We start from the raw sequence: 25,660 nt of genomic DNA on the forward strand, positions 1-25,660 counted from the left end.
GGGCCCTCCTCCACTACCCACCGCCTCCTTGTTGCCCAACATCAGTCTGGCCACTTCTCCATCACTAACAATAGAAATTGAGGATGTGGAAAAGCTATTCAGGAGAGTAGAGAAAAGTCGGAAATCTCCAGGACCGGACAATGTTTCCCCCTCTACCCTCAAGCTCTGTGCCCAACAACTGGCACCAGTCTACACAGACATTTTCAATCAGTCCCTGCAAACCTGTCCCTGCCTGTATCAAAGTCTCCACTATTGTTCCCGTACACCAACAAGCCCAGGATTACTGGTCTTAATGACTACAGGCCTCCCGCACTCTTGAAAGACTTTTGCTGGCCCACCTGAAAAATATCACAAACCCCCTGCTGGACACCCTGCAGTTTGCAGACTGGGCCAATAGATCAGTGGATGACACAGTCAACCTAGGCCTGCACTTCATCCTCCAGCATCTAGACTGCCAAGGATTTTGTTTGTGGATTTTAGCTCTGCATTCAACACCATTGTGCCAGAGCTACTACACTCCAAACTCTCTCAGTTGACTGTGCCTGAACCCCTCTGTCAGTGGATCACCAACTTCCTGACAGACAGGAAGCAGCATGTGAGGCTGGGAAAGCACATCTCGGACCCGCTGACCCTCAGCAGGGCTGCGTACTCTGCCCGCTCCTTTACTCTCTTTTACACCAATGAATGCACCTCCACAAACTCCTCTGTCAAGCTTCTCAAGTTTGTGGACGACACAACCCTGATTGGACTGATCCAGGATGGGGAGGAATCTGCCGACAGACAGGAAGTGACACAGCTGGCGTCCCGGTGCCATCACAACAACCTGGAACTCAATCCTCTTATGACAGTGGAATTAATTGTAGACTTTAGGAGAGCTCCCCCCTCCCCCCACTCACCATCAACAACACGACAGTCACATCTGTGGAGTAATTTAAGTTCCTTGGAACCATCATCTCCACGGATCTAAAATGGGAGGCCATCATCGACTTCACAGTCAAAAAGGCCCAACAGAGCATGTACTTCCTGTGGCAGCTGAGAAAACACAATCTGCCACAGGCAATGATGGTTCAGTTTTATACTGCCATCATCGAGTCTGTCCTCACCTTCTCCATCATGGTCTGGTTTGGCTCAGCCACCAAGCATGATATCCGGAGGCTGCAGCGCATTGTTCAATCAGCCAAGAAGGTTGTTGGCTGCAACCTTCCCCCATTGATGAACTGTGCACTGCAAGGGCCAGGAAGCGAGCGGGTAAGATCACCTCTGACCCCTCTCACCCTGGCCACAAATTCTTTGAATCACTTCCCTCTGGAAGGCGACTCCAGACTGTCAAAGCTGCCACAGCCAGACATAAAAACAGCTTTTTTCCACGAGCAGTATTTCTACTCAACAGCCAAAAGACTGTAGCCTCCTTTTGCTCTGGTATTTTATTTTATTTGTTCACATGTTTAAATTATAATGCTTTATTTTTAATTGTCTACTGTATATCGTGTTGTTATCCTTGCGAGCAAAGCACCAAGGCAAATCCCTTGTATGTATACTGTAATTCAATTCAATTCAATAAATTCTGGCCTTGCGAGGTACATCTAGAATACATCTGTGAATGGATAAATTCTGCAATTTGAAAAAGACAACACCAGAATGTTAAATTTCTTTTATATTTTTCTGTCATGAATATATTACGTTGAAATGTGGTCAAATATTACTTTGACCCATGCCCAGTCCATCATCGGCTCTGACCTTCCTTCCATCGAGGGGATTTATCGCAGTCGCTGCCTCAAAAAGGCTGGCAGTATCATCAAAGACCCACAACATCCTGGCCACACACTCATCTCCCTGCTACCTTCAGGTAGAAGGTACAGGAGCCTGAAGACTGCAACAACCAGGTTCAGGAATAGCTACTTCCCCACAGCCATCAGGCTATTAAACCTGGCTCGGACAAAACTTCGATTATTAATAACCAATTATCTGTTAGTTGCACTTTATAATTTTATTTATTCATGTGTGTATATATTTATATTATAGTATATGGACGCATTGATCTGTTTTGTAGTAAATGCCTACTGTGTTCTGTGTGCTGAAGCAAAGCAAGAATTTCATTGTCCTATCAGGGACACATGACAATAAACTCACTTGAACTTGAACTTAAGCTTATGTTTCAGATATGCAAAATGATAACACAGAAATGGTAGGGAGCATAGGAGCAAGTGATACATTGCTATTTGCAATACTGCTCTCTTTTCGAAAAAGCATGAGGAAGAAAAGTGAGATTTAGACAGATGTCAGAAGAGTAGAAAGAGCAGAAGAGCCCGGTTGTAATTTGCAGTACCCCTCTCGATATTGCAAATTTCAATTGGGCCACCCTTTTCTACTCTTCTGACATCTGTCCAAATCTCACTTCTCTTCATCATTGTCAACAACTTGCATGGTTCTTGTTGAATTAGCAACCTCGACTCTGCACTGTCTGGCTCTGTGCCTCCAGTTTCCTGCATGTCGAACTTTCATTATTGTACATTGTTACACAACATGTAGCAAATGAAACTGCAGGGCGTGTTCAGCTTGAGGCAAATGAAGGCAAACCTCAGCATGCCAACGACTTGCTCAGTGTCATATTTGGATATGTGTCCATTTTATTGTAACACTTATTTGTGTTCCACATGTTTGCCATTACGCATATTTTAAGATGATGCAGAAGAGATTTCCAAAAATGATTCTAGGGTAGCAAAACTTTGTTTATGTGAATAGACTGGAGGACCATTGCTTCCTCTCAACTGGAATAAAAGGACATTACAAGCAAGTGTGAAAAATGCATTCAAAGTCATGAAGGGTTTAGAAATAGTGTTCCCATTGGCAAAGGGATAAAAATGAAGCGAATACAGAATGAAAGTGATTGTCAAAAGAACCAAACGGAACATGACTTTTTTTTAATGTTGCATGGAGTGATTTGGGTCTGGAATGTACTGCCAAATATTGCAGTGAAGGTAGATTAATTCTGTTCAAAAGATAGCCAAAAGGAAAGAGTTTACAGGGCAGTCGGAGGAAAGGATGGAAGAGGGTGTAGGTAGAAACTGCAGATGTTAATTTACACCGAAGATAGACACTAAATGCTAGAGTAACTCAGCGGAACAGGCAGCATCTCTAGATAGAAGGATAGGGTGATGGTTCGGGTTGAGACCCTTCTTTAGACGGATGTTTTGGGTCAAGACCCTTCTTCTGAAGAAAAGTCTCGACCCAAGACATCACCCATTCCTATCCAGAGATGCTGCCTGTTTCGCTGAGTTACTCCAGCATTTTGTGTCTATCTAGGGTGGAAGAGGATCAGCTTGTTTAGTCTTGCAGAGAACTACAATAGATTTTACATGCTTCAAGGCTTCCTTCTGTGCTGTAACCATTTGCGCCATATGCCTCATCATCTAAGCCTTTCAGTGCAAACTTTTAATTTCAGTTGCTGCTCCTTGCAACATTGCAAATATAGCAAATTGCAAACAGAACCATTCCAATACTTTCCATTTAATAAATGAAAGAACATTATTTTTGTTCTAAATATGTTAGAACATAGCAATGAGGATGACTTGCTTCCACTTTAGTTCCAAGGAATTGAAATGGCCAGGACACGTCCATTGTCATGCGATCTTGACAGATGAGTACCTGATCCAATATCAATGAGTTCAAGACAGTGGAGTCCACTGTTGCAAGGACTTGTGTACACACACACAAATGTACATTTTCTTTCTCAGCCTCCTTCATTTGTAATCCCTTGCCTTGTCCAGTCTACCTTTGCCTAATCAGGTTTTTTTTAACCTAATCAGGAGGTTCCCCTCCTCCTCCTTTGTCTCCTCTCCCTCACAATAACCTTCACCATTCATCCATACTCTCCCTCTCACCATCACCCTTCCATTATCTATCTTCTCCTTGGTACCTTGACCATTTCTGGCCATTCTCTCTATTTATCAGGATGAGGCTACCCTGCCACTCTTCAACCCTTTTTACTCATCAGATTGTAAATTGTGTCTTCCCCAACACCACTTCCTGAGCATCAACCACTCTCCCACCCTTCTTCCCATCAATTGTATAGCTCATTTCCTGCAACCCACTGCAGATCCCATGTACTGCCCGCCACCCCACCCTTCCCATCACCCCGCTAAAATCTTGAAATAATCTTTTGACAAAAATGTTGGGGCAGGAGGAAATTCGAATGCAGCAGACTGAGAACATCAATAGCTAGTGGAGGTAGAATTTATTGTTTTACCGCAGCAAAAAAACTTTGAAGCTTACCATTTTTTCAAAATTGACAAGGTCACCAGTTAATGTTTCATTGCCTTCATGGGTAAATGTGATGTCTGCAAAGAAAAAGGTAATCAAACACAATATCTTCCACCACAAACACTTCAAGCTGGCATTACATTTTCACATATTTCTGAACTGATTAATTTAATTAGGTAATGTTTAAGAAAGTACTGCAGATGCTGCAAAAAATCGAAGGTAGACAAAAGTGCTGGAGAAACTCAGCGGGTGATGCAGCATTATGGAGAGAAAGAATAAGCAACGTTTTGGGACGAGACTCTTCTTCAGTCTGAAGAAGGGTCTCGGCCCAAAACATCGCCTATTCTTTCTCTCCCTAGATGCTGCCTCACCCGCTGAATTTAATTAGGTAATATGACTTTAACCAATTTTAGCTGATTATTAGAATTATTGCTCACACAGATTTGACTGTTTGGGTAAAGTTATTAATCCATGGTTAGCAGTTTGATAAATGATATTTGCAATATACAACAAAACAAAAATAATAAATTACCTTTTATAAGTAAAGGCATAAAGGGGATGATTGGTGGTTCCAATTTAGCTACTGTGAGTCTGTACACTCGATGATTCCTGGAAGGATCCTGCAGAAAATTATTTAATATTTATTCAATAATGAAATTACAAATGTTAAGCATGTGTTTTGCTAAGTGAAATATAACTGATTACAAAAGTATAGAGAAATTACTGTACTCTAGGAATTTTAGAAATAATGATTCTCTAGTTAAAAATTGCTCAAAGAATTGAAGGAAAAGGTTATACACTTTGCTGACATTTAGTTTTTAATTGACTGCAGCTTTGTGGTTTAAAATTACTGACTAACGTAAACTGGGGCCTGAATTTAGACCACACACCTACTGGCAATGCAGAAAAGTTATTTTTATCTCTAATATCACCCAACTCTCTTCCCGTCTCAGGTTATTTGCTACTGAAAGACTCAACCGTATCTTGGTTGCTACAAAACATGACAACAACAGTGTACTTATGCTATCCTCCCTCAATCTACTCTGAAAATTTGAGATAACCCCAAACTTTGTTGTTTGTGTCCATAATCACACCAAAACTTGTTCACCTACGCAGGAAGTTGCAGACATACATTGGCTCCTACTTCAGTTATGCCTTGATGTAAAAATTCTCACCAGAGTTTAAATCCTTCATGGCCGCACCCCTCCCTCTCTCTGTATTATCTGAGCCCTATATCCCTTTGAGATTCAATACTCCATTAATTCTAGCTTTATTGTCGTTCCTGAATTTGCAATGTCCGCCCTCCCCCCTTCTCCTTCCCCTCACCCTTGGCTTTGCCTTCAGTTGCCAAGTCCTTAATGCTAACATTTTTTCCAAAAATCTCATCATCTTCCCAGCCTTTTTAATCACGCCTTTCTCTTTGACTGAACTTTTGGTCATACATCTTAATATGTCCCATGGAACCTTGGCAGTGGTTTTGGTTTTTGTAATGTAACCAAGAAGCGCATTAACAGCTTTTGCCTTGTTGAAGTTATTAGATAAAGGTACCTGTGGTCCATTGCGTTATAGGCAAAATGAAGATACCAAACAATTGTATCAAAAGAACTTTGGGGATATCTCAAGGATGTGGAATGTGTTTTATAAATACATGCAATGATGAAAAAAATTGGGATTTTTAATGTTTGGTTTAACTTTCTATTATTATTATTATTATTATTATTATTATTATTATTATTATTATTATTATTATTAAAAACCAGAAGGAAAAGAAGAGAGACACTTGATTCTAAAACCAGGACAATTTTGGAACTACATTGTAACACCTGATAAAAACAACCAGTGAAAAAGTGTATGTATCTGACAAAATCTTATAGATACCCTATATAATTGTTAATAATGGTTGGCTTAATTGTTTGTCTAATAATTCACAAAATAATTTCAAAAATCATCATGGAGTTCAAATATAATCATTATTTATTTATTTTTGACAATACTTTTAAAGACTGCATACACACCATTAAGTTTTCAAATTCTGTGTAGATTTTCTTGAATTTACTTGGAAGTTTCTGTAACGATTAAATAAATTGTTTAATTCAGTTAGTAGAGATAGATCAAGGTCCTCAATAGTACTTTGCAAAATCAATACGATAAAGTTGTCACATATTTCTTAGATATATTTTGACCCATTAAAAGCAGATGTACACCTGTTTTACTCTGTCACCTACAAATTTGTTGCAGTTGCAGTGTGAACTACAATATTAAAAAATAAAATTCTTAAAATTAAGAAAACAGTCTATAAATATTCACATAGACAGGCTATCAACAATTCCTATTTAATTGTAATTAAAGTCAATTGATTTTGCCTAACTTTCAGTCAGTTTACTGCAAAAGGAAAAGTGAACCATTTTGACAAATAGTTCTCAATAGAACAATTTTGAACAAGTAGTTAACCCACATGTCATCAGCTTCAAGAAATCACAAAATATGAACATGTATGGCCAGGTCAGAACACTGTTAAAATAGTCAGGTGTGAATGATAGATTCCACTATGAGATTTCAGAATCTGAAAGGAATGGGAGAGAAGGATATAGCATAGTGTATGGAAGAGTATGGCATACTGAGCTAACACTCACCTCTAGGAAATTAGAGGCACTCTTACACATGTCTACCATTGAATAGCTAATTACCATGTCAAATTACTACACCACCCAATGAGGTTTCTGCTTGCTGATTTAATAAGTATTCCCATTTTTTTTTTAAAGTGTTTCACTTTAAAAAAAATATTGCCGAGGAAAATGTCTGGAATTTCCTCTCAGCACAATTTAAAGAATGACCGAAGTACACTAGCTTAAGAACAGAAGTTTGAACAAGAACAATACCTGTCCCTATACCTCCTCCTTCGACCGTCCAAGGGCCCCAACAGTCCTTTCAGATGAGGCAGTGGTTCATATGCACCTCCTCTGCTGCACCTCTACTATATCCGCTGTTCTAGGTGTGGGCTCCTATATATCGGCGAGACCAAGCGCAGACTGCGCGATCGTTTAGCTAAACACCTTCATTCAGTCCGCCTGGGCCTAAGCGATCCCCCGGTGCTAAACACCTTAACTCCCCCTCTCATTCCCCATGCTGACTTTTCTGTCCCTGATCTCCTCCATTGTCAGAGTGAGGCCAAACGCAAATTGGAGGAACAAGACCTCATATTTCACTTGGGCAGCTTACAACCCAGCGGTATGAATATTGATTTATCTAACTTCAAGTAACCTTTGTTTTCCCTCTCTCGCCATTCCTCTCCCCTGACTCTCAGTGAGAAGAAAGGTCTCGACCTGAAATATCAGCTACTCCTTCTCTCTTGACCACGGGTGAACAAAGGAGGAGGACTGGCTGAACTTTGTTGCCTTCCACCACAATGAAGAATGCTGTGGTGGATGTTTGTGTTAAATTTTATTGTGTATTGTGTGTTCTTTTTAAGTGTATCGCTGCTGGCAAATACGTTTCACTGCACTTTCGGGTGCATGTGACGAATAAAATTGACTTTGATTTTTACTCTCCAGAGATGCTACCTGTCCCGCTGAGTTACTCCAGCATTTTGTGTCTATTATACATTATTACATTAAATACATTAAATGCATAGATATTGTACATCAAAGTATACAAACACCTAACCTCATTTCCTCTGGAGGCATTAGCATTATCCCCACTGAAAAAAAGTTAATGAAAATACCATACCTCCCAAGTCTGTGTGAGACGACTAACAGCTACATTGCCCAATCCCATGATTAGAGCAAAAAATGAGTTCAAGTTCCTATATTCTTTGCAACTGAAAAATAATAAAAACAATGCATTGTGATTAGTACATTGCACCACAATATTTCTCATACTTTTGTGCAGTTCTTACACACAAATGTCAACATCAAATGGATTAAATACAACTACATTCCACAAAAAGTAGTATGCAATGACCAATCCATTTTGGACTTTTTCCATGCAATGCTCAATAATTATGTTCAGTACACATCAGCCCTGGCTAATGGAATACTTACAGATTGTACCATTCACTTATGTAAATTTACTTTAAATTACCTATTGCTTAGTATAAAATATTAAATACCAAAGTCATGCTTTATGGCACACCATCTGAGAACATCCCATTTTTTATTCACCCTCCCCTTCACCAATTCAAGGCTAGAGTCTGCGTCTATATTAATCTATCTTTTCTCATCAAAAGAATTGACAGGTTGTTTACATGGCCCAATATTATCTGCAGATGAGACAGCAAATGGTGACTAAAAGAGACATTTAAGGATGGTTAGGAAAACACCCAAACCCATACTGACCACTGCTGAAATATTGTGCTTGGCAACAGAATGTGGGGGCACAGATTACAAGCTGAACAGTACAAAACCTGGTATGGGTGGGGGCAGTGGGGAGGAGAGGGGTGTTACTCCACACAAACCCATAGTTTAAACTGGGAGGTAAAGTAACTGGGGGAAAACAAAATCAAAATAGGAGCAGTAGACTATTAAACAAAATTGCTTTCATATACAAATTTTATCCAGGCTTACTGGGCTGCAATCTTGATAAACTTCTTCAACAGCTGAACCCGTTTGCTGAGCTGCGAACATAAGCAGATTTCTGTTGCTACCCAGAACTGAATTTCATTGAATCGTCGCAGAAACAGGTCAAGATTGGCTGTTGTTTTCTTGAAATTATGCCTTCCGAAGATGTGATAAATTAATTCCAGCTAAGGGAGAAAGACAATGAGTACATTTGTATTTACAATTATCACCAGCGCACTTTGTAATTTCAATCTGAAGCCCGCTTGCTGTGGCATAATGAAATACAGTCAAATCACTATGTTTTCAAATATGGAAATATAAGGTACTGCAGATGTTGATTTGCAAAAAAAGACACAAAGTACTGGAGTAACTCAGTGGGTCAGGCAACATGTCTGGAAACCATGGATGGGTGACGTTTCGGGTTGGGTCTCTTCTTCAGACTGATTGTGGTGGTGGGGGAGGTGGGTGGAGAAAGCTGGAAGAGAGCTGGGAGCAGGACAGTAGTTAGCAAATGATAGGTGAATACAGTTGAGAGGCGGCTTTAATAGAGGGTCGGACAAAGACCAGGTATGAAAAGTCAAAAATCGTGAGATAGCAATAGAAGTGCGAATTGAGAAGCCAGAGAAAGGAATATAGATGAAAGTGGGCCCAGAAGGGAAAACAGGAGAAGTGGGTGTGAATTTAGGTAGGGCACAGGGAAGAGAGGGGAAAGTTGTTAGTAGGTTAGTTACCTAAATTTAGAGAATTTAATGACATATTTATTGAACATAGCAAAACAGCATGTTCCATTAATTTGTAAATGTTGACATCCAAACCCTTTTGAAGACCAATAGCTCATTGAAATTGAATAACCTCACATTCTCCCCATATGAGTACTATCCAATTCACCTTTACCCCAGTGTGGCTATTTGGCTATCCCAGGAAGTATTGGACAACAATGCTGAGAACTATATTCTGCACTCTGTATCTTTTCCTTTGCTCTACCGACTTGACTTGAGTTTGGCTTGATTGTATCAATGTATAGTATTAGCTGATTTGATTGGTTAGCATGCAAAACAAAGCTTTTCACTGTATCTCTGTACACGCAACAACAAGAAACATAAACATTTGCTAACTTCTTTCTTTATCATCCAGGAGCACATTACATGCTCTGTCCTCAGCTGACTTTACCACCAGATTATATATCACTGGCAGACTAAAATACATTGAACTTGGTCTCTCCAACCATGTCATAATATAAGCGTGTAAGGAACTCAAGCCTGTGTAGGAATCCTTTAGCCAACCCACGAGTATCTGCTTGCTAATCTTAATAATTAATGTATTTATCTTCTCTTCTTTGGCTAATCCTCTGTTTATGTTAACATATTATCACAAGCCATTGAACATTTCCCTCACAAGTTTTCATATGGCACCATTTCAAGTACCTTTTGAAAATCTTAAATACTATAGCTACAGGCTTCTATTCTGTTGAATCTTATCACATAGGATTTCCCTTTGATAACAAAATTGATCTTTCCTTCTTAAGTGATGATTTTATAAGTTCGCTTTTACCACTTCCCGAATAGATGTAAACTATTTCCTGGTACTGAACTCTGACTGACTGACTCCAGGTTCTTTAGTTTCTCTTTTGCCTGTTTTTGAAGGATAGGGATTTTACCACAGGTATTTCAATCTGCCCAAAAACTTAGCAGATCATAATAAATGTACTGGTAGACACAAAATGCTGGAGAAACTCAGCGCATGAAGCATCATCTATGGAGAGAAGGAATTGGTGACGTTTTGAGTCGAGACCCTTCTTCAGACCCAAAACATCGCCAATTCCTTCTCTCTATAGATGCTCCCTCACCTGCTGACTTTCTCCAGCATTTGTGTCTACCTTCGATTTTACCAGCATCTGCAGTTCTTTTTTAAACATAATAAATGTACTGATTATCTTTGTGACCATCTCTTAAAAACCCAAATCATAGGGCATCAGCGACTCCAGGGAGTGTGGGGGCAACACTGACTCCACGTTCCTCTCCGTCGCCGTGGGCTAGAGCCACCCAGAACCGTAAGGAGGTCTGTCTCAAGGGATTTGCCAGCTTTTTGTTTCAAGACATCCCTCCATTTAGTTCCCTGTATGAAATATTAATGACATTAAATCCCAATTTTCATCAGATCTGTAATGTTTATTCTGTCTTTTATTGTAAGGGTAAATGGAATATATTTGTCATTTATTTATTCCATTTTGATTTTTCCTTTCTCAGCCATTAAGTAACAAAGGGTTATTTAACTGAAATGTTAACTCAGTTGCTTACTTTTGCTAATCACATCCTTTTTCATGCTTGCACAGCTCTTATCATATGCTGGCTCATATTTTGTTTCCAGCTATCAATTTTTTGATAGAAGAAAGCAAACAAGCAAACGTACTATACAACCAAATATCATAATTTTTTATTTATTAAAACAATTATATTAGTAGTTATAAGGAAGCACACATATCAGGCTAGGTAGGGTAGTGTGTGCGAAGCATGTGTTAGCAGCAGTTAATTTTGGGTTATATATGTAACATAAGAAGTTTGGTCACACATTCAGGCACCAAAATACTTTCATTATCTATGAGATGTGATCTGTCATTTCAAGTACATTTTACTAAATACATCCATCTACCTGCATAAAGCAGCATCATAAAGATACAATGAGATCACAATCCACATTGTGTCATTTGGCAAGGATTAATACAACTCTAAATACCCTAAACAGTATTTGCATTTTTTGGAAAATAATTAAAGCAATTGTTCAACAAATGTTCAGAAATTAAATATATCAACTGCCTATGTATTTCAGATAATTCTATTTTATCTTAAAAGGAGCTAAGTCAGCAACTTAATCGATTATTTTAAGCCACCATTAGCAGATGTCTCCAATGTGAAATATTCTTTGCTTGCTGGAGCACTTACGTTAGTGTGAAAGATACATATTTGATTAACTGGGTTCCTGAAAGGGATGAAATTGATTAATTCAGTTATTCTGGAAAGGAGATGTCATGAAGGTAAATTGATAGCTTTGCCAAAGCTGAGATAAGTGTTGGGCAATCTCACTCTGATTATCATTGGAATTGTGGTGCTTATTTTTGGAATCATGGTGCTGCAGCCAATGCAAAGGGATTTCATGGCGATCTGAAGGACTTTACAAGTTCTCAAAGGGTAAGAGTTATATCAGGTCGGCAACTTTTTCTTATTATTTTTAAAATTTGCATATGAAGTACAAGTGATTGAGTAAAAAATGGCTCTCACTATCTGTCTCTCTCACTTACTCCCTCTGTCAGCTACTTGTCTGGTATTTTATGAATATGCTCAGTAATTTATAACCTACAGTATGATCAACAGTATTCTGCTTCTGACTGAAACCTGGTAGATTATGCAAAGTATTAACAGAGCATTTGTTTCACATTTAAACGTAGTATACAAATATATTTTATAATTAAAATTGAGAAAATTATTGTATGAAAACCTAGGTAATTAAAAAAATTAACTAGATTAATTCTTAATCTTTACCCTGAATTGCAATTCCTGTCTGACCACATATGTACTTTCATTAGACATTCTTCATTTTAATATAAATGCACATCTAAAAATAGAAATGGAGGTATTTGGGCTCCTGGCAACGTAGCAAGAATCTCTGCTTTAAACATACAGCCATGTTGATACGAAACACTAGTCCTTTGCATTGTATGGAAACATTTTTTTTAAGTAATCTATTTTGTTGTACCACCAGTTTTGTTCTTGGTCCATGTCTGTTTATTGACTTTTAAATTAAGTAGTTGTAGTTTCAGACCGTAAGTTCAAGTAGTTGAAAAATATATCATCTTGCATCTAAACTCCTATAGCAACAAGGTTCTGGGGCAGTGAACTTAAAACAGCTGGAATAAAATGACTGAATCCATGCTGCGGAAATATTTAAATATGATAATTCATGTCAAAATGCATCCAGCCTATTATGGAGACACAAAAGACTGTAGATGCTGGCATCTTGAGCACCAAAAAAACAAAAAATTGTTGAAGAAATGCAGGAGGTCAGACAGCATATAAAGGAAATAGACAGACAATGTTTTGGGTTGGGTCCCTTCTTCAACCAACATATTACTTCCTAGCATAAACATGCATGCAAATTGCACCATATTTCCTGAGAATCTCTCTACATTCTGAAGAGGACAACAAATAATGATTGAATTGCCATAACATGAGATGGAAATGTATATGCAGAGGCATTTGATAAAAGTAAATTAAAGTATTGGAAGACTATGGCAAAATGTACAGGAGCCTGTGTAATGGGCAGAAACTATGGGCAGCAAATGAATGTTTTTAGTTTCTAATATCTATGCCAAAATTCACTGAAAACTGTAAAGTCATAATTTGCATAGCAGCATGGAAAAGAAAAAAAATGCACAAAGTAATAACATCTCAAAAGAAGCAGAAGAACAAAGAAGACTAAGTTTTTGATGCATAAATTCTCTTTGGTGGAGATAGGGACATGTTGGGGAAGTTGGTTAATTAGCACATAGAATGCAAGATTTGAAGTTCTGACACGAGGAAAAAAGTTGCATTTAGTAGAAGCTTCATCCAAGCCAGAAACTATGGATACAAATCCTACTTGTATCCTAGCTAATGTAACCCCACTTTTTAAAAAAGGAGGGAGAGAGAAAACTGGGAATTACAGGCCAGTTAGTCTAACATCGGCACTGGGGAAAATGCTATTAGTTATTAAAGATGGGATAGCAGCACATTTGGAGTGGTGAAATCATTGGACAAAGTCAGCATGGATTTATGAAAGGTAAATTATGTCTGACGAATCTTATAGAATTTTTCGAGGATGTAACTACCTGTAGTAGAGAGGATAAGGGAGAACCAGTGGATGTGTTGTATCTGGACTTTCAGAAGGCTTTCGACAAGGTCCCACATAAGAGATTAGTATGCAAACATAAAGCACACGGTATTGGGGGTTCAGTATTGATGTGGATAGAGAACTGGCTGGCAGACATGAGGGAATGAGGATGAGGGAATTGAGGGAATTGAATGCAACATCTCCAAGTTTGCAGATTACACGAAGCTGGGGGGCAGTGTTAGCTGTGAGGAGGATGCTAGGAGGCTGCAAGGTGACTTGGATAGGTTGGGTGAGTGGGTAAATGCATGGCAGATGCAGTCAAATGTGGTTAAATCTGAGGTTATCCACTTTGGTGGCAAGAACAGGAAAGTAGACTATTATCTGAATGGTGGCCAATTAGGAAAAGGGGAGATGCAACGAGACCTGGGTGTCATGGTAAACCAGTCGTTGAAAGTAGGTATGCAGGTGCAGCAGGCAGTGAAGAAAGGGAATGGTATGTTAGCATTCATAATGAAAGGATTTGAGTATAGGAGCAGGGAGGTTCTGCTGCAGTTGTACAGGGCCTTGGTGAGACCACACCTGGAGTATTGTGTACAGTTTTGGTCTCCTAATCTGAGGAAAGACATTCTTGCCATAGAGGGAGTACAGAGAAGGTTCACCAAACTGATTCCTGGGATGGCAGGACTTTCATATGAAGAAAGACTGCATAGACTCGGCTTGTACACGCTAGAATTTAGAAGATTGAGGGGGGATCTTATAGAAACTTACAAGATTCTTTAGGGGTTGGACAGGCGAGATGCAGGAAGATTGTTCCCGATGTTGGGGAAGTCCAGAACACGGGGTCACAGTTTAAGGATAAGGGGGAAGTCTTTTAGGACCAAGATGAGAAAAACATTTTTCACACAGAGAGTGGTGAATCTGTGGAATTCTCTGCCACAGAAGGTAGTTGAGGCCAGTTCATTGGTTATATTTAAGAGGGAGTTAGATGTGGCCCTTGTGGCTAAAGGGATCAGGAGGTATGGAGAGAAGGCAGGTACAGGATACTGAGTTGGATGATCAGCCATGATCATATTGAATGGCGGTGCAGGCTCGAAGGGCCAAATGGCCTACTCCTGCACCTATTTTCTATGTTTCTACTTCAGGGATTTGAGCAAATCTTTTGGGCAGAAACTACACAGATGCATTACCTATGGCAGTGCTATTGTAATTCAATTGATATCCCATCCGCACCGGATTAATAGTGCTATCTCAAAGAAAAATAGGTGTTCTTCTGGCATCACTTAAAAAGGAAATAGTATGGAATACGGGATGAAATATGTATACGTTTCAAAGATAAGGACTTTTTAAAGGAACAAAGACGATTTTAAGCTGATTTCTATGGCACATTTTGACATGTAGGTAGAAACAAAGAACTACATATGCTGGTTAATACACAAAATAACACAAAATGCTGAAGTAACTGAGCAGGTCGGGCAGCATCCCTGGAGAACATGAATAGGTGACGTTTCAGGTTGAGATCCTCCTTCAGTTTGATTGTGTGTGTGTGTGGGGGGGGAGGGGGGGGGGGGGGGGGGGGGGGGGGAGGGGCAGAAAGCTGGAAAGGAGAGATTTTGAGGGTAAATTAAAAGGAAACATTTGAATAAATGTTTATTGGGCATCGATTTTTTTAAATTAAAATTAAAACAACTTTAATTTCGAAAGATTTATTTTGTTTGGGTAAGCTAAAACTCTTACTGTACCTCATGTACACAGTTGAACAACTCCCAGTCATAAATTGTCATCTGGTAAGCTAAATCTTTCGAACTCATCAACTCAAAAGTCGCCATAGTTCCAATAGATGGACCCTCCTGATCTGGCAACGGCATCTAGAAAAAGCCAAACCAAATAAAAGGTATCTATAGATGCAAAATGATAGCATTACTGGGTTATTTCCATCTGAATAACCGACCGACAGATAAAACACAGTAGCAATAATGATATATCAATCATCACATGATATATTAATTATCACAAAACAACTCTCAGATTGGTAATTAAAAATACTCAATCTAAAGGTGGAGTATTTGGAGGTACGACAAAGCTCAAAGCTGGATTCTAAGAGACTTGTAAAGGAAGCGTATGGTGGAGAGTTAGAACATAGAACAGTATACAACGCAAGAACAGGTCTTGTTTGGCCCACAATGTCTGTGCCAAACATGCCAAAGATCATCTATCAGAGTTGAAGAATTGTAGTATTCCTGATCGTATTGTTTGGTGTTCAGAAGAAGTGGGCCCTGATGTAGGACAAATGGAAGCAGGATCTTGCAGTAGATTGGCTTAGCAGTAGAATTTTAGATGAACTAAAGTTTACAGAATGTGGTGGATGGGCAATTGGCTGGGAAATAATGGAACTACATCTGAAGGTGTCTGCCCCGATGGTCAACCTGGCCTCATTCTCAAGACTTGCGTGGAACTACCTGAAGATATTGCAGACATTTTCAACTTCTCACTACTATGGTCAGAGGTCCCCATCTGATTTAAAAGGACAGCCATAATACTGGCTGTAAACCTATAAATTCTACAAACCAATAAACTCTACACCTATAACAACTGGGACTTGAAAATGGTGTCAAATCTGGCTACGCTGTATACGGTTCCCAGTATACTACTGCTGTACATGTACTGTATCTGAGATGCTCTCCATGATGTATCCAAATGCTTATGTATGGTGATCCTTGTACCGAACTGTATACAAAAATAAATCTCACTGTACCTTGGTACATGTGATAAAGTAGTACCATTGAACCACTTGACTTGAACTAAGAGGAGCAAGATGACATGCAAAATGTGTGAATCACTACTGGTCCCCTTGTCTACCATTGAAAATGTTATAATTGATACCTCGATGTCAGAAAGACACTCCAAAAGCACAAAAAGATAATGTAACCTAAACGCGATGACTGGATAGGACTCTCCTCCTCACTGGATCACAATTCCAAAAAAAACGAATGGAATAAATAGATAGATTTGATCAAAGAGCAAACAAAATGAAGCAGGATTTGCTAAAAGCAAAATACTGCAGATTTTAGAAATCTGAACAAAAATAATAGGAGTTAGAAATACAGCATTGGTCAGGCAGCATCTGAAGAGAGAAACCAAGTTAAAATTTCAGGTTGACAACCTTTCATCAAAACACAGAACACAACTTGTCAAATAGGAGTTAATTGAAAGTGGACATGAGCACAAATGCAGAGGATACATTGTCACAATGGAAACTAATTCCAGTCTGCTTGCAGGATGTGAATGGACTTAGAAATAAAATGATGTTAATTAAGTTGGGTGTTTTTGAAGATCATATCTGTTTAATTGATGGCTTCAGAATCCATGCTAACTACAAAGACACCAGGTAACAACAGAAAAGGGAGAATTAAGAATCAAGAAATAATTGCAGGTTTTTCGACGCATGTGGATTTTCTGGCTCTTTGAGATGATCAAGACAAATTCTTCAAGATAGCAACAGATGCTTGGGCTCATTTCATCTGATGCTGAAGAAATGGTGAGAGAACAGCGCTGTCATGGTGGCAGGGTGCTTTCAATATCAATATATTGGGTTGAAAAAAATGAATTTGCAAAGGAGATGGGTTGCTATTACGTTAGCGCCATAAAGTCATAGAGTGACACAGTGTTGAAACAGGCCCTTCGGCCCAATTTGGCAACAACGTCCAACATGTCCTAGCTACACTAGTCCCACCTGCCAGCATTTGGTCCATATCCCTCCAAACCTGTCTTATCCATGTACCAGTCTAACTGCTTCTTAAGTGTGGGGATAGTCCCAGCCTCAACAACCTCTTCTGGCAGCTCGTTTCATACATCCACCATCCTTTGTGTAAAAAAGTTACCGCTTAGATTCCTATTAAATCCTTTCCCCTTCATCTTAAACGTATGTCCTCTGATCCTTGATTCACCTATCTGGGCATATTAATGAGGAAAATTGGTGCACATGGAATTGGAGTAGGTTGCGAGAATATAAAAGATTATTCAGCTCATTATTATTTCTAATGCAGAGTCAAAAGACGTCGTCTTCCTTGAAAAGTGTTACGATTACCATGCAGGAGGTTTTGTCTCAGGTCAAGGATCAAATCATTTAGGGGTTAATAAAAAGGCAAAAAAACAAATTGGCCCAGGTCTTTGTCCCAAATGTTCTGCTGTAGATATTCAGTTGGTGAGGCTTAGTCAGAAGATCTTTAAATGCCCAGAAAAATCAACAGAATGGGGTTAGTGTAGGATTCTGTGGGCCAAATAGCCCCTGCCCGCCCTGTATAACTATGAACTTATTCACCCAGCACTTCCATTGAGGACAGCTGGCTGAAAGCAGCACATGTGTCAGCACGTCCTGACACTTTCTAACTACTGAGGAATGTGGAGATCAAATTTGGCTGCATCTGATCTCTTGTTCTACAGCTGGACTTGGTTACATTAGTCAGGGGTGGCATTTGAAGTATGGACACATTCATATGATCAGCGTCACCAACTTAGATGGAAGAGGTAAGTGAAAGTAGCATTTTTATTTCTTTTGATAAATATATTTAAAGTTAAATATTTTATAATCCCTTCATTCAGTTATCAAGTTACAATAAAATCTCTACTATTCTCTATTTCCTTCGCTCCATAGATGCTGCTGCACCCGCTGAGTTTCTTTGTCTACTCTACTATTCTGAAATGCCTGATTATCACAGACAAAATTGAAAAGGCACTAACAGCATGATGTGGTCTGTATGTATGTCCAAATGGTAGTTGATTAGATGTCATGTAATAGTTTATGATCGATGTTAGCAGGGCCGGCCTTAAGCCGAATGGACCAATTGTTCCCAATTGGGCCCCGCGACTAAGGGGGGGCCTGCGCCAGAGTAATCTACTCTCGGCTCAGGTAGATCTACCCCGGGTGGAGGGGGGAGAGAGGGGTGGAGAGAGAGTAGAGGGGGAAGAAAGAGGTAGATGGGGAGGGGGTGTGAGGGGGAATGGAGAAGGGGGAGGTGACAGCGCTCCTGCCCCTCCAGTCGCTGTGCTTCACGCACACAGCCCCGGCTCCACCCCTCGCTCTCCCCGGGAAGACGCAGTGAACACTACAGGGAGGGCCGGGCCGGAGGGTTGGAGTAACGTTTACAAACCTCGGCCTCAACTCACAGTCTCACCCATCAGCCCGGACCCCGGCATCCGCTCCTGCCGCCGGCCCTCTCCCTCCCTTCTCTCCTTCTATCCCTCCCTACCCTTCTTCCCTCCCTCCCTTCTCTCCTTCCCTCCCTCCCTTCTTTCTCTACTTCCCTACTCCCTTCTTTCTCTACTTCCCTCATTCCCTTCTCCCCTTTCTCCCTTATCTCCCTCCCTCCCCCACACCACAGACACAACACACAGCCACAATGCACATCACGCACAGACAACACACACACACACATCACGCAGACAACACACACATCACGCAAACACACACACACACACAACACACACACACACAGACACACGGTTAGTGTTTCACAAGGGTCAGTTCTAGGACAGCTTTTCTTAATATACATTAATGACGACGTCAGCATACACGGACATCTTCCAAAGTGCAGATGACTTGGGTGTGTGTAGTGTTCTGTGAGGAGGATTGTAACAGATCTTGATGAGATAGAGACGCTGATAAAAAAAGGTGGATAAATGGCAGGTGAAATGTAATTCCTAGAAACATGGAGCATTATATTTTGGTAGGAATAAAGAGGGCCCAATCCTTAACACTTTTCCAACCTTGCAGGGCAGACTGAGCTCCAGGCAGACAGACACAAGAAATTGCAGATGCTGGAATCTTGTGCAAAAACAAAGTGCTGGTGAATCTCGATGTGTCAGACGGCATCTGTGGAAGAAAAGGACGAACAACGTTGTCGTTTGTCCTTTCCCTCCACCTGACTCCTTGATCTGGTGTGTTCTCCCAGCTCTTTGTATTTTGCTCCATGCAGAGATGCTTGGAGCTCAATTTGTGCTACAGTTGCAAAAGGTTAGTGTACCCGTGGCAGTCCTGCAGAAAGGAGAGAGTAAACACAGGGCTTGGTCAAGTCTATTATTCATCCTGTGAAAAAAAAAAATATTTTTTGTTGCACCTTGTCTTCTCTCCAATTTTCCTCCCTTTTCCCCAATACTACTAATAGTTCTCCGTATTCTACTGTATGCTGATTTTACATTCAGTGTTAGATCGACCTCCTTTTATGTTCCTGCATTTGTTGTTTTCTCTTGGCAATTAGCAAAGCTGAAAACATACAGTATTCACCAATGAACCAGAAGATCAAATTTGAAGTCTTTAAAATTATCAATCCAGTATTTTTAAATCTGTATATATACAATGGCATGGAGCCTAGGGGAAGGTTCAGTGCAGGCATCAGAGGGCCCAGTGTTGCTAAAATTATGTAGTATTCAACTTAAGATAGGCACAAAATGCTCAGTGGGATAGGCAGCATCTTTGGAGAAGGAATGGGTGACGTTTCGGGTTGAGACCCTTCTTCAGTATTCAACTTAGCTCACAATTATCTCAGATAACATTGTTACTTATCTCCCAATATCAATAATAGGATTGTTGTCTGATTAAATACCCAGTAATTATATCATTTGTGATATTAGACTGCAAAATAATAGTGACTAATCTTATGGTAATTCAGACTTGCAGATTTTTAAATTAAAGTAGGTAATATAAATATTCTGTTTGGATTCTCAATTGCAAAAGTGAATATGCATCAGATTGATTAATGTCTAGTCATACCATGTATTTCTTTGAAAAAGCTTGACATACTTTCATACTTTGAAAGAAAAGTGCTAAAGCAGGCAATAAGAGAACTTGCACACAGTTAGATAAATGGAAAAGAAGATACATACCAGAGTATCAAATTGTTCCCTTGGGCATACAAACAAACGTCCATTTACATTTGTTGTTGTAAAAACTGAAATATCACTTGGATTCAACACAATTTTTTCTGAAATAAACAGGGAACAATTAAATAGACTCTAAATGATATTATCCTTACTACAATGCAATGTAGATTGATTTAAGAATATTGAAATGTTACTGTCACAGGTGCTCGGTCACACTGGGGACCATACCATATGGTACCCCCTTCCAAACCAAGTAAAGATGATGAATTGACAAGCCAATTACTCCCATGGAAAATGGGAAAGATAAAATAAAATTAACTGGATGAATTATCCAGCCAGCATAATGTTCTTACTTCAATAGCTTACTTATTTACTAAAACACAGAAATAGGCCATTTGACTTATCAGGGCCATGTCTGGTAGCAGTAGGGCCTTCCCACCAGTCCCCTTCTCATTTCCTTATTCCTCTAGGGCACAGGTGCTAGTTATCTTTTAAACCCCATTAGTTCCCCTTCAATTATTTTGACACCTACCTTCAAGGAATAATTTACAGTAATCAATTAGCCTATTGGTTTGAGAGGATGTATTGACCCATCCTTGAAAGTAGGCTGCCAACCTGTCCTCTTATCTAAACTATACTGGATCCCAGAAAGGAGCCTACAAAGAGGAATGTTCAAAAGGATATTAATATTACTACTGATATTTTATGATGCAAAACTATATGTAAATTAGTAGTTCAAATTTTGCAATATTCAACCTAAATACAGTGACATCAGTAATGAATCGCTATCTGGTTGATCGGATAAGTTTAACGATCGGTTTATTCTCACTCCTTGTAATCCTTCAAGCACTACTTCATTTTTAATGAAAAATAAAACAACAAATTTCTTTCATAGAGTTATACAACATGGAAACAGCCCCTTCAGGCCAACCAGAAATTTCAAAAGCTTTATCTTATACGGTGCATATTAAATACAATACCTCCAGCTGAGCTCATTTTCACAAGAATTGGATCTTCCACTGATCCAAGCTTGTCTGTTACAGCACTGATGATATCCCTTACAGAAGCTGCTACGACCACACGGATTGTGATGTAACTATGATCAATGCAGTAAACCTTAAAGAGAACTAGAAAGAACATGAACGATTTAACAACTTTGTGAGAATGTGAGAAAAAGTCCACAAAATAGCTGAAAACAGAACTAGTCAAGACTGCAACCCCAGGAATTAAAAGTGGAGGTTCTGGGCAGGAAGTTTGATTGGCCTTTGGCATCAGCCAACAGATGTATAGCCCAGATGTACTTCATGGACCAGTGCTCCACAAGCTGAATGAAACAGTTATATTATCAGTGAGACCTTCTTTACCATTTCTGGACTGGCCAACACTTTGGAGGTCTCTAAAATAACAGCCCGTATATGTGGTGTAGAGCAAAATTGTAATAAAAATTGCCAAATTAAAAAGCAGGCTCTATGAACTACAGCAAATTAACAAGCATACCAGAGGTCAGCTTATGCATAAACACAAATGCAAATTACTCTGTGAAATTGCCATCAACTTTGTTTTCAATATTTTGTTGAAAGACAGTAGAAATTCATTTTTATTACACCTCTCAAAATCTCATTCTACAAGTTATATGATTAAACTATTATGTTCTGAAAATTCAACCCTAGTTTGGTACTCTTGATTTAAATGAGCAACCGCTGAATCTTTCTCATGCACGGTCTGAAATACTTACATGTAACTGAAGGCATGAATGATTTTGAAGAGTACAATCAAGTGTCTCTGTCTAGTAGGTTCAGGAATAAAGCTCTTAAGAACGTGTTTAAACATTCTACCATGGCATATGCTTCCCAAAATCATCCAAGCAGGGAAAAAAAAATCAGCATTTTATGGGTCTGTTTGACAACAAAATACTTTGAACTTACTTTCATTCACACTTCTTATGGGCTGTCTCTTTTGAAGTCTATCCTCACCAAAACTAAACTGGCGTAAAATAACTTTGTGCTGTAATTATACAAAAAAAGATTTTATCTTTAATTGGGATCAAGTTTCAGAAACCCAACAATCAGAAAAATAATGACTAATGATCAGCTAACTTAGGTATATTTATGTACATATATCCTTTTATAAATGTAGTTATGCTTTTAAACTAAATTACTCTTAATATTAACAAATACATGGCACTAGATTCATACTTTGAAAAGTATGTAATCAAATATTTTTACACAGTAAATTAATTGGTTCAACTTTAGATTGTTATTTTATTGGTACCTTTTTCTGTGACGTCTTGCCATTTCCTTCTTCGGAGCTATATAAAAGAAATTCATTGTTAGCTGGTGCAACATAATGAAAACAAAAAGAAGGCAATTAATCAGAGAAAAATATGTTACGACGATGTGAGCATAATATGTTGGTTACCACAATTTTATGCCAATCAATGACAGAACAATTTTTTGTGTCAACATTTGTCTCCTACAAAAAAGAATCAATGAGTCTAGGAACTAGAACCATCAAGAGGTCAAGGTAAATTTGGAACCAAAGCATCCAGCTGCTGGGTAAAACTACTAATTGTTGCATGTAATTTTTATGTCTGCATTACTATTCTCATGATACTGTGCTGCAGGCTGCTGATAGCTGAAGATAATATTACAATTAAGGGATGAGTAATAAGATGGAGGATTGCTGTGGCCATTTTTGCTTCCAGAATAGCTCAGAGGTTAATACATCACATCCATGCCAACTATCAACTTTTTATCTATACTAATTCCATTTAACTCTGACAATTGGACAAGTCTCTTTTACCTTTGGTTAATATTCACAAAGAGTGAATTATTAATGCAAACATACAACATTTTTATATATTAAAGAAACATTTTGAATTTAATTTAATTGATTTGAATTTATTTTTTTAGCCAAGTATGTATACATACAAGGAATTTGCCTTGGTGCTTTGCTAGCAATACAGTAGACAACTAAAAATAAAACATCATAATTTAAACATGTGAACAATGAAATAAAATACCAGAGCAAAAGGAAGTTACAGACTTGTTTTCAGTTATTTCTAAGCTGTGTATTACATTATTTTCTGCCATTTGGTGCAATGTTTATGGATATTAGAATTCATCTTAGAAAAGATGAAATTGTGAATTTTTTTCACAAATATAAAATGGAAATAACTTTATTTCACATCTATGTTTCCAAGGTTGAGAGAAACTTCATGAGAAAAGATTATTTCCAAAATATTTCTAGTTTCAAGATTCATATCCCTATTTTTGTCTCCAAAATCAATTGGCAGTAAAAATAAAGATATTTTTCAGGCCCTTAAGAAATATTAATCCAAAGGAATATAGACTAATTGTCAGAGTTAAATTGGAACAAAACATTTTAGCAGTCAGAAGTTCGTTTTGTAATGAATAATGCTGTCTGTTGACCTATCATTGAATTCAGGGCAAACAACTATATTCCCCCTCTCCCCCCCCCACCCCCCCCCCCCCCCCCCACCCCCCCCCCCCCCCCCCCCCCCCCCCCCCCCCCCCCCCCCCCCCCCCCCCCCCCCCCCCCCCCCCCCCCCCCCCCCCCCCCCCCCCCCCCCCCCCCCCCCCCCCCCCCCCCCCCCCCCCCCCCCCCCCCCCCCCCCCCCCCCCCCCCCCCCCCCCCCCCCCCCCCCCCCCCCCCCCCCCCCCCTCCCCCCTCCCCCCCCCCCCCCCCCCCTCTGTAATTGTTGCTCATCTGCACTTTGCATTCCTTTTAAACTTTCCTGATGAGCTCAGATCAAAACTACAGTATGCACAGTATATCAATTGAGCCTTATTTCTAGATCTATTATAAAGCACACTGCAATTATTGTTAATAATAAGGCAATGACAACACCAAAAAAATCAGTGAAGTGTACAAAATCATGTTTTATGTTTTGCAATATAATTAGGCTCTATGTTTTGCAATATAATTTTTCAAATTTTATAATTTTATTGAGAAAGCTTTAGGAATTTCAGCAAGCACACTTAAAACTAAAAACATGTTTTTTGGATGTTAAACATAAGAACTGTACATGAAACACATGCTCCAGCCCAATGTACTAATGATTTTGTGTAGGAAGGAACTGCAGATGCTGGCTTACACCGAAGATACACACAAAATGCTGGAGCAACTCAGCAGGTCAGACAGCATCTCTGGAGAAAAGGAATAAGTGACATTTCAGGTCGAGACCGTTCTTCGGACTGAGAGTCAAGTGAGAGGAAAGGTAGAGATATCAAAAGATACAACACAAATCAGAGCCGGCTCTGATTTATTTTGCACCTTTCCTTACTTTTAGTTTCCCTCTCCCCTGACTCTCGGCCTGAAGAAAGATCTGAGCCCGAAATGTCTCCTATTCCTTTTCTCTAGAAATGCTGCATTCATTCTTTTAATCTGTTTTCCTTAGCATAGTGGCTGAAGGTCTTATTGACACACAAAGTTAAAAAGAAAGCTTAGACTTTTAGCGGCATGGTTGTCATCGAGTAAACAGAGATTGAATTTCGACATTTCCCCAGCCATATCCAGAACAAAAGCTCTAAAGATAACTGTGCAGAGAAAAGTAAATCATCTTTATATGTAGAAAACAACACTTTGGATGTTCAGTCCAGGCTGATTTCAATCATATATTTGGTTTTAACTTTCTCACCACAGCAGATATGTGGTCAAATTTTGCTGTTGTAATTGTGGTAAGTGTGCACTGCAAATGCATGCAAAATCACATATCATTTGCCGGAATCTGCACGACTGGATGCATACCCAATCAGGGAATTGCCATCTGAGGTTCTTTTAGACATTAGACAATAGGTGCAGGAGTAGGCCATTCAGCCCTTCGAGCCAGCACCTCCATTCACTGTGATCATGGCTGATCATCCACAATCAGTACCCCGTTCCTGCCTTCTCCCCATATCCCTTGACTCTGCTATCTTTAAGAGTTCTATCTAACCACTAGCTTCCTAAAAATCTTGACATCTGCTCATAATTCAATTGCTCTCAGCAGAATCAAGTTACTCATTAGACATATTTCCTCATCGCAGATAACGTTTGCCAGCTAAATTTGAGGCTAGGGGTGACACCGTGTTGCTGCAGTAGAG

The 25,660-nt window shown here is 39.4% G+C and overlaps 1 protein-coding gene across 1 annotated transcript in view; it reads right to left on the reverse strand.

Annotated features, from left to right (window-relative positions):
- rapgef4a (Rap guanine nucleotide exchange factor 4a) overlaps positions 1-25,660 on the reverse strand; it is a 200,261-nt gene that overhangs the window by 8,915 nt on the left and 165,686 nt on the right. Inside the window, exons 19-28 of the mRNA XM_055637971.1 lie at positions 22,827-22,863; positions 22,481-22,559; positions 21,536-21,682; positions 20,559-20,656; positions 15,419-15,544; positions 8,823-9,001; positions 7,987-8,077; positions 6,276-6,326; positions 4,793-4,880; positions 4,273-4,337 (exon numbers count right to left, since the gene is read on the reverse strand). Of these exons, the coding sequence (XP_055493946.1) occupies positions 4,273-4,337; positions 4,793-4,880; positions 6,276-6,326; positions 7,987-8,077; positions 8,823-9,001; positions 15,419-15,544; positions 20,559-20,656; positions 21,536-21,682; positions 22,481-22,559; positions 22,827-22,863 (961 nt within the window). The remainder of the gene's footprint in view (positions 1-4,272; positions 4,338-4,792; positions 4,881-6,275; positions 6,327-7,986; positions 8,078-8,822; positions 9,002-15,418; positions 15,545-20,558; positions 20,657-21,535; positions 21,683-22,480; positions 22,560-22,826; positions 22,864-25,660) is intronic.

This window comes from Leucoraja erinacea, chromosome 7 (genome assembly GCF_028641065.1).
Source record: "Leucoraja erinacea ecotype New England chromosome 7, Leri_hhj_1, whole genome shotgun sequence".
NCBI classification, from domain to species: Eukaryota; Metazoa; Chordata; class Chondrichthyes; order Rajiformes; family Rajidae; genus Leucoraja; species Leucoraja erinaceus.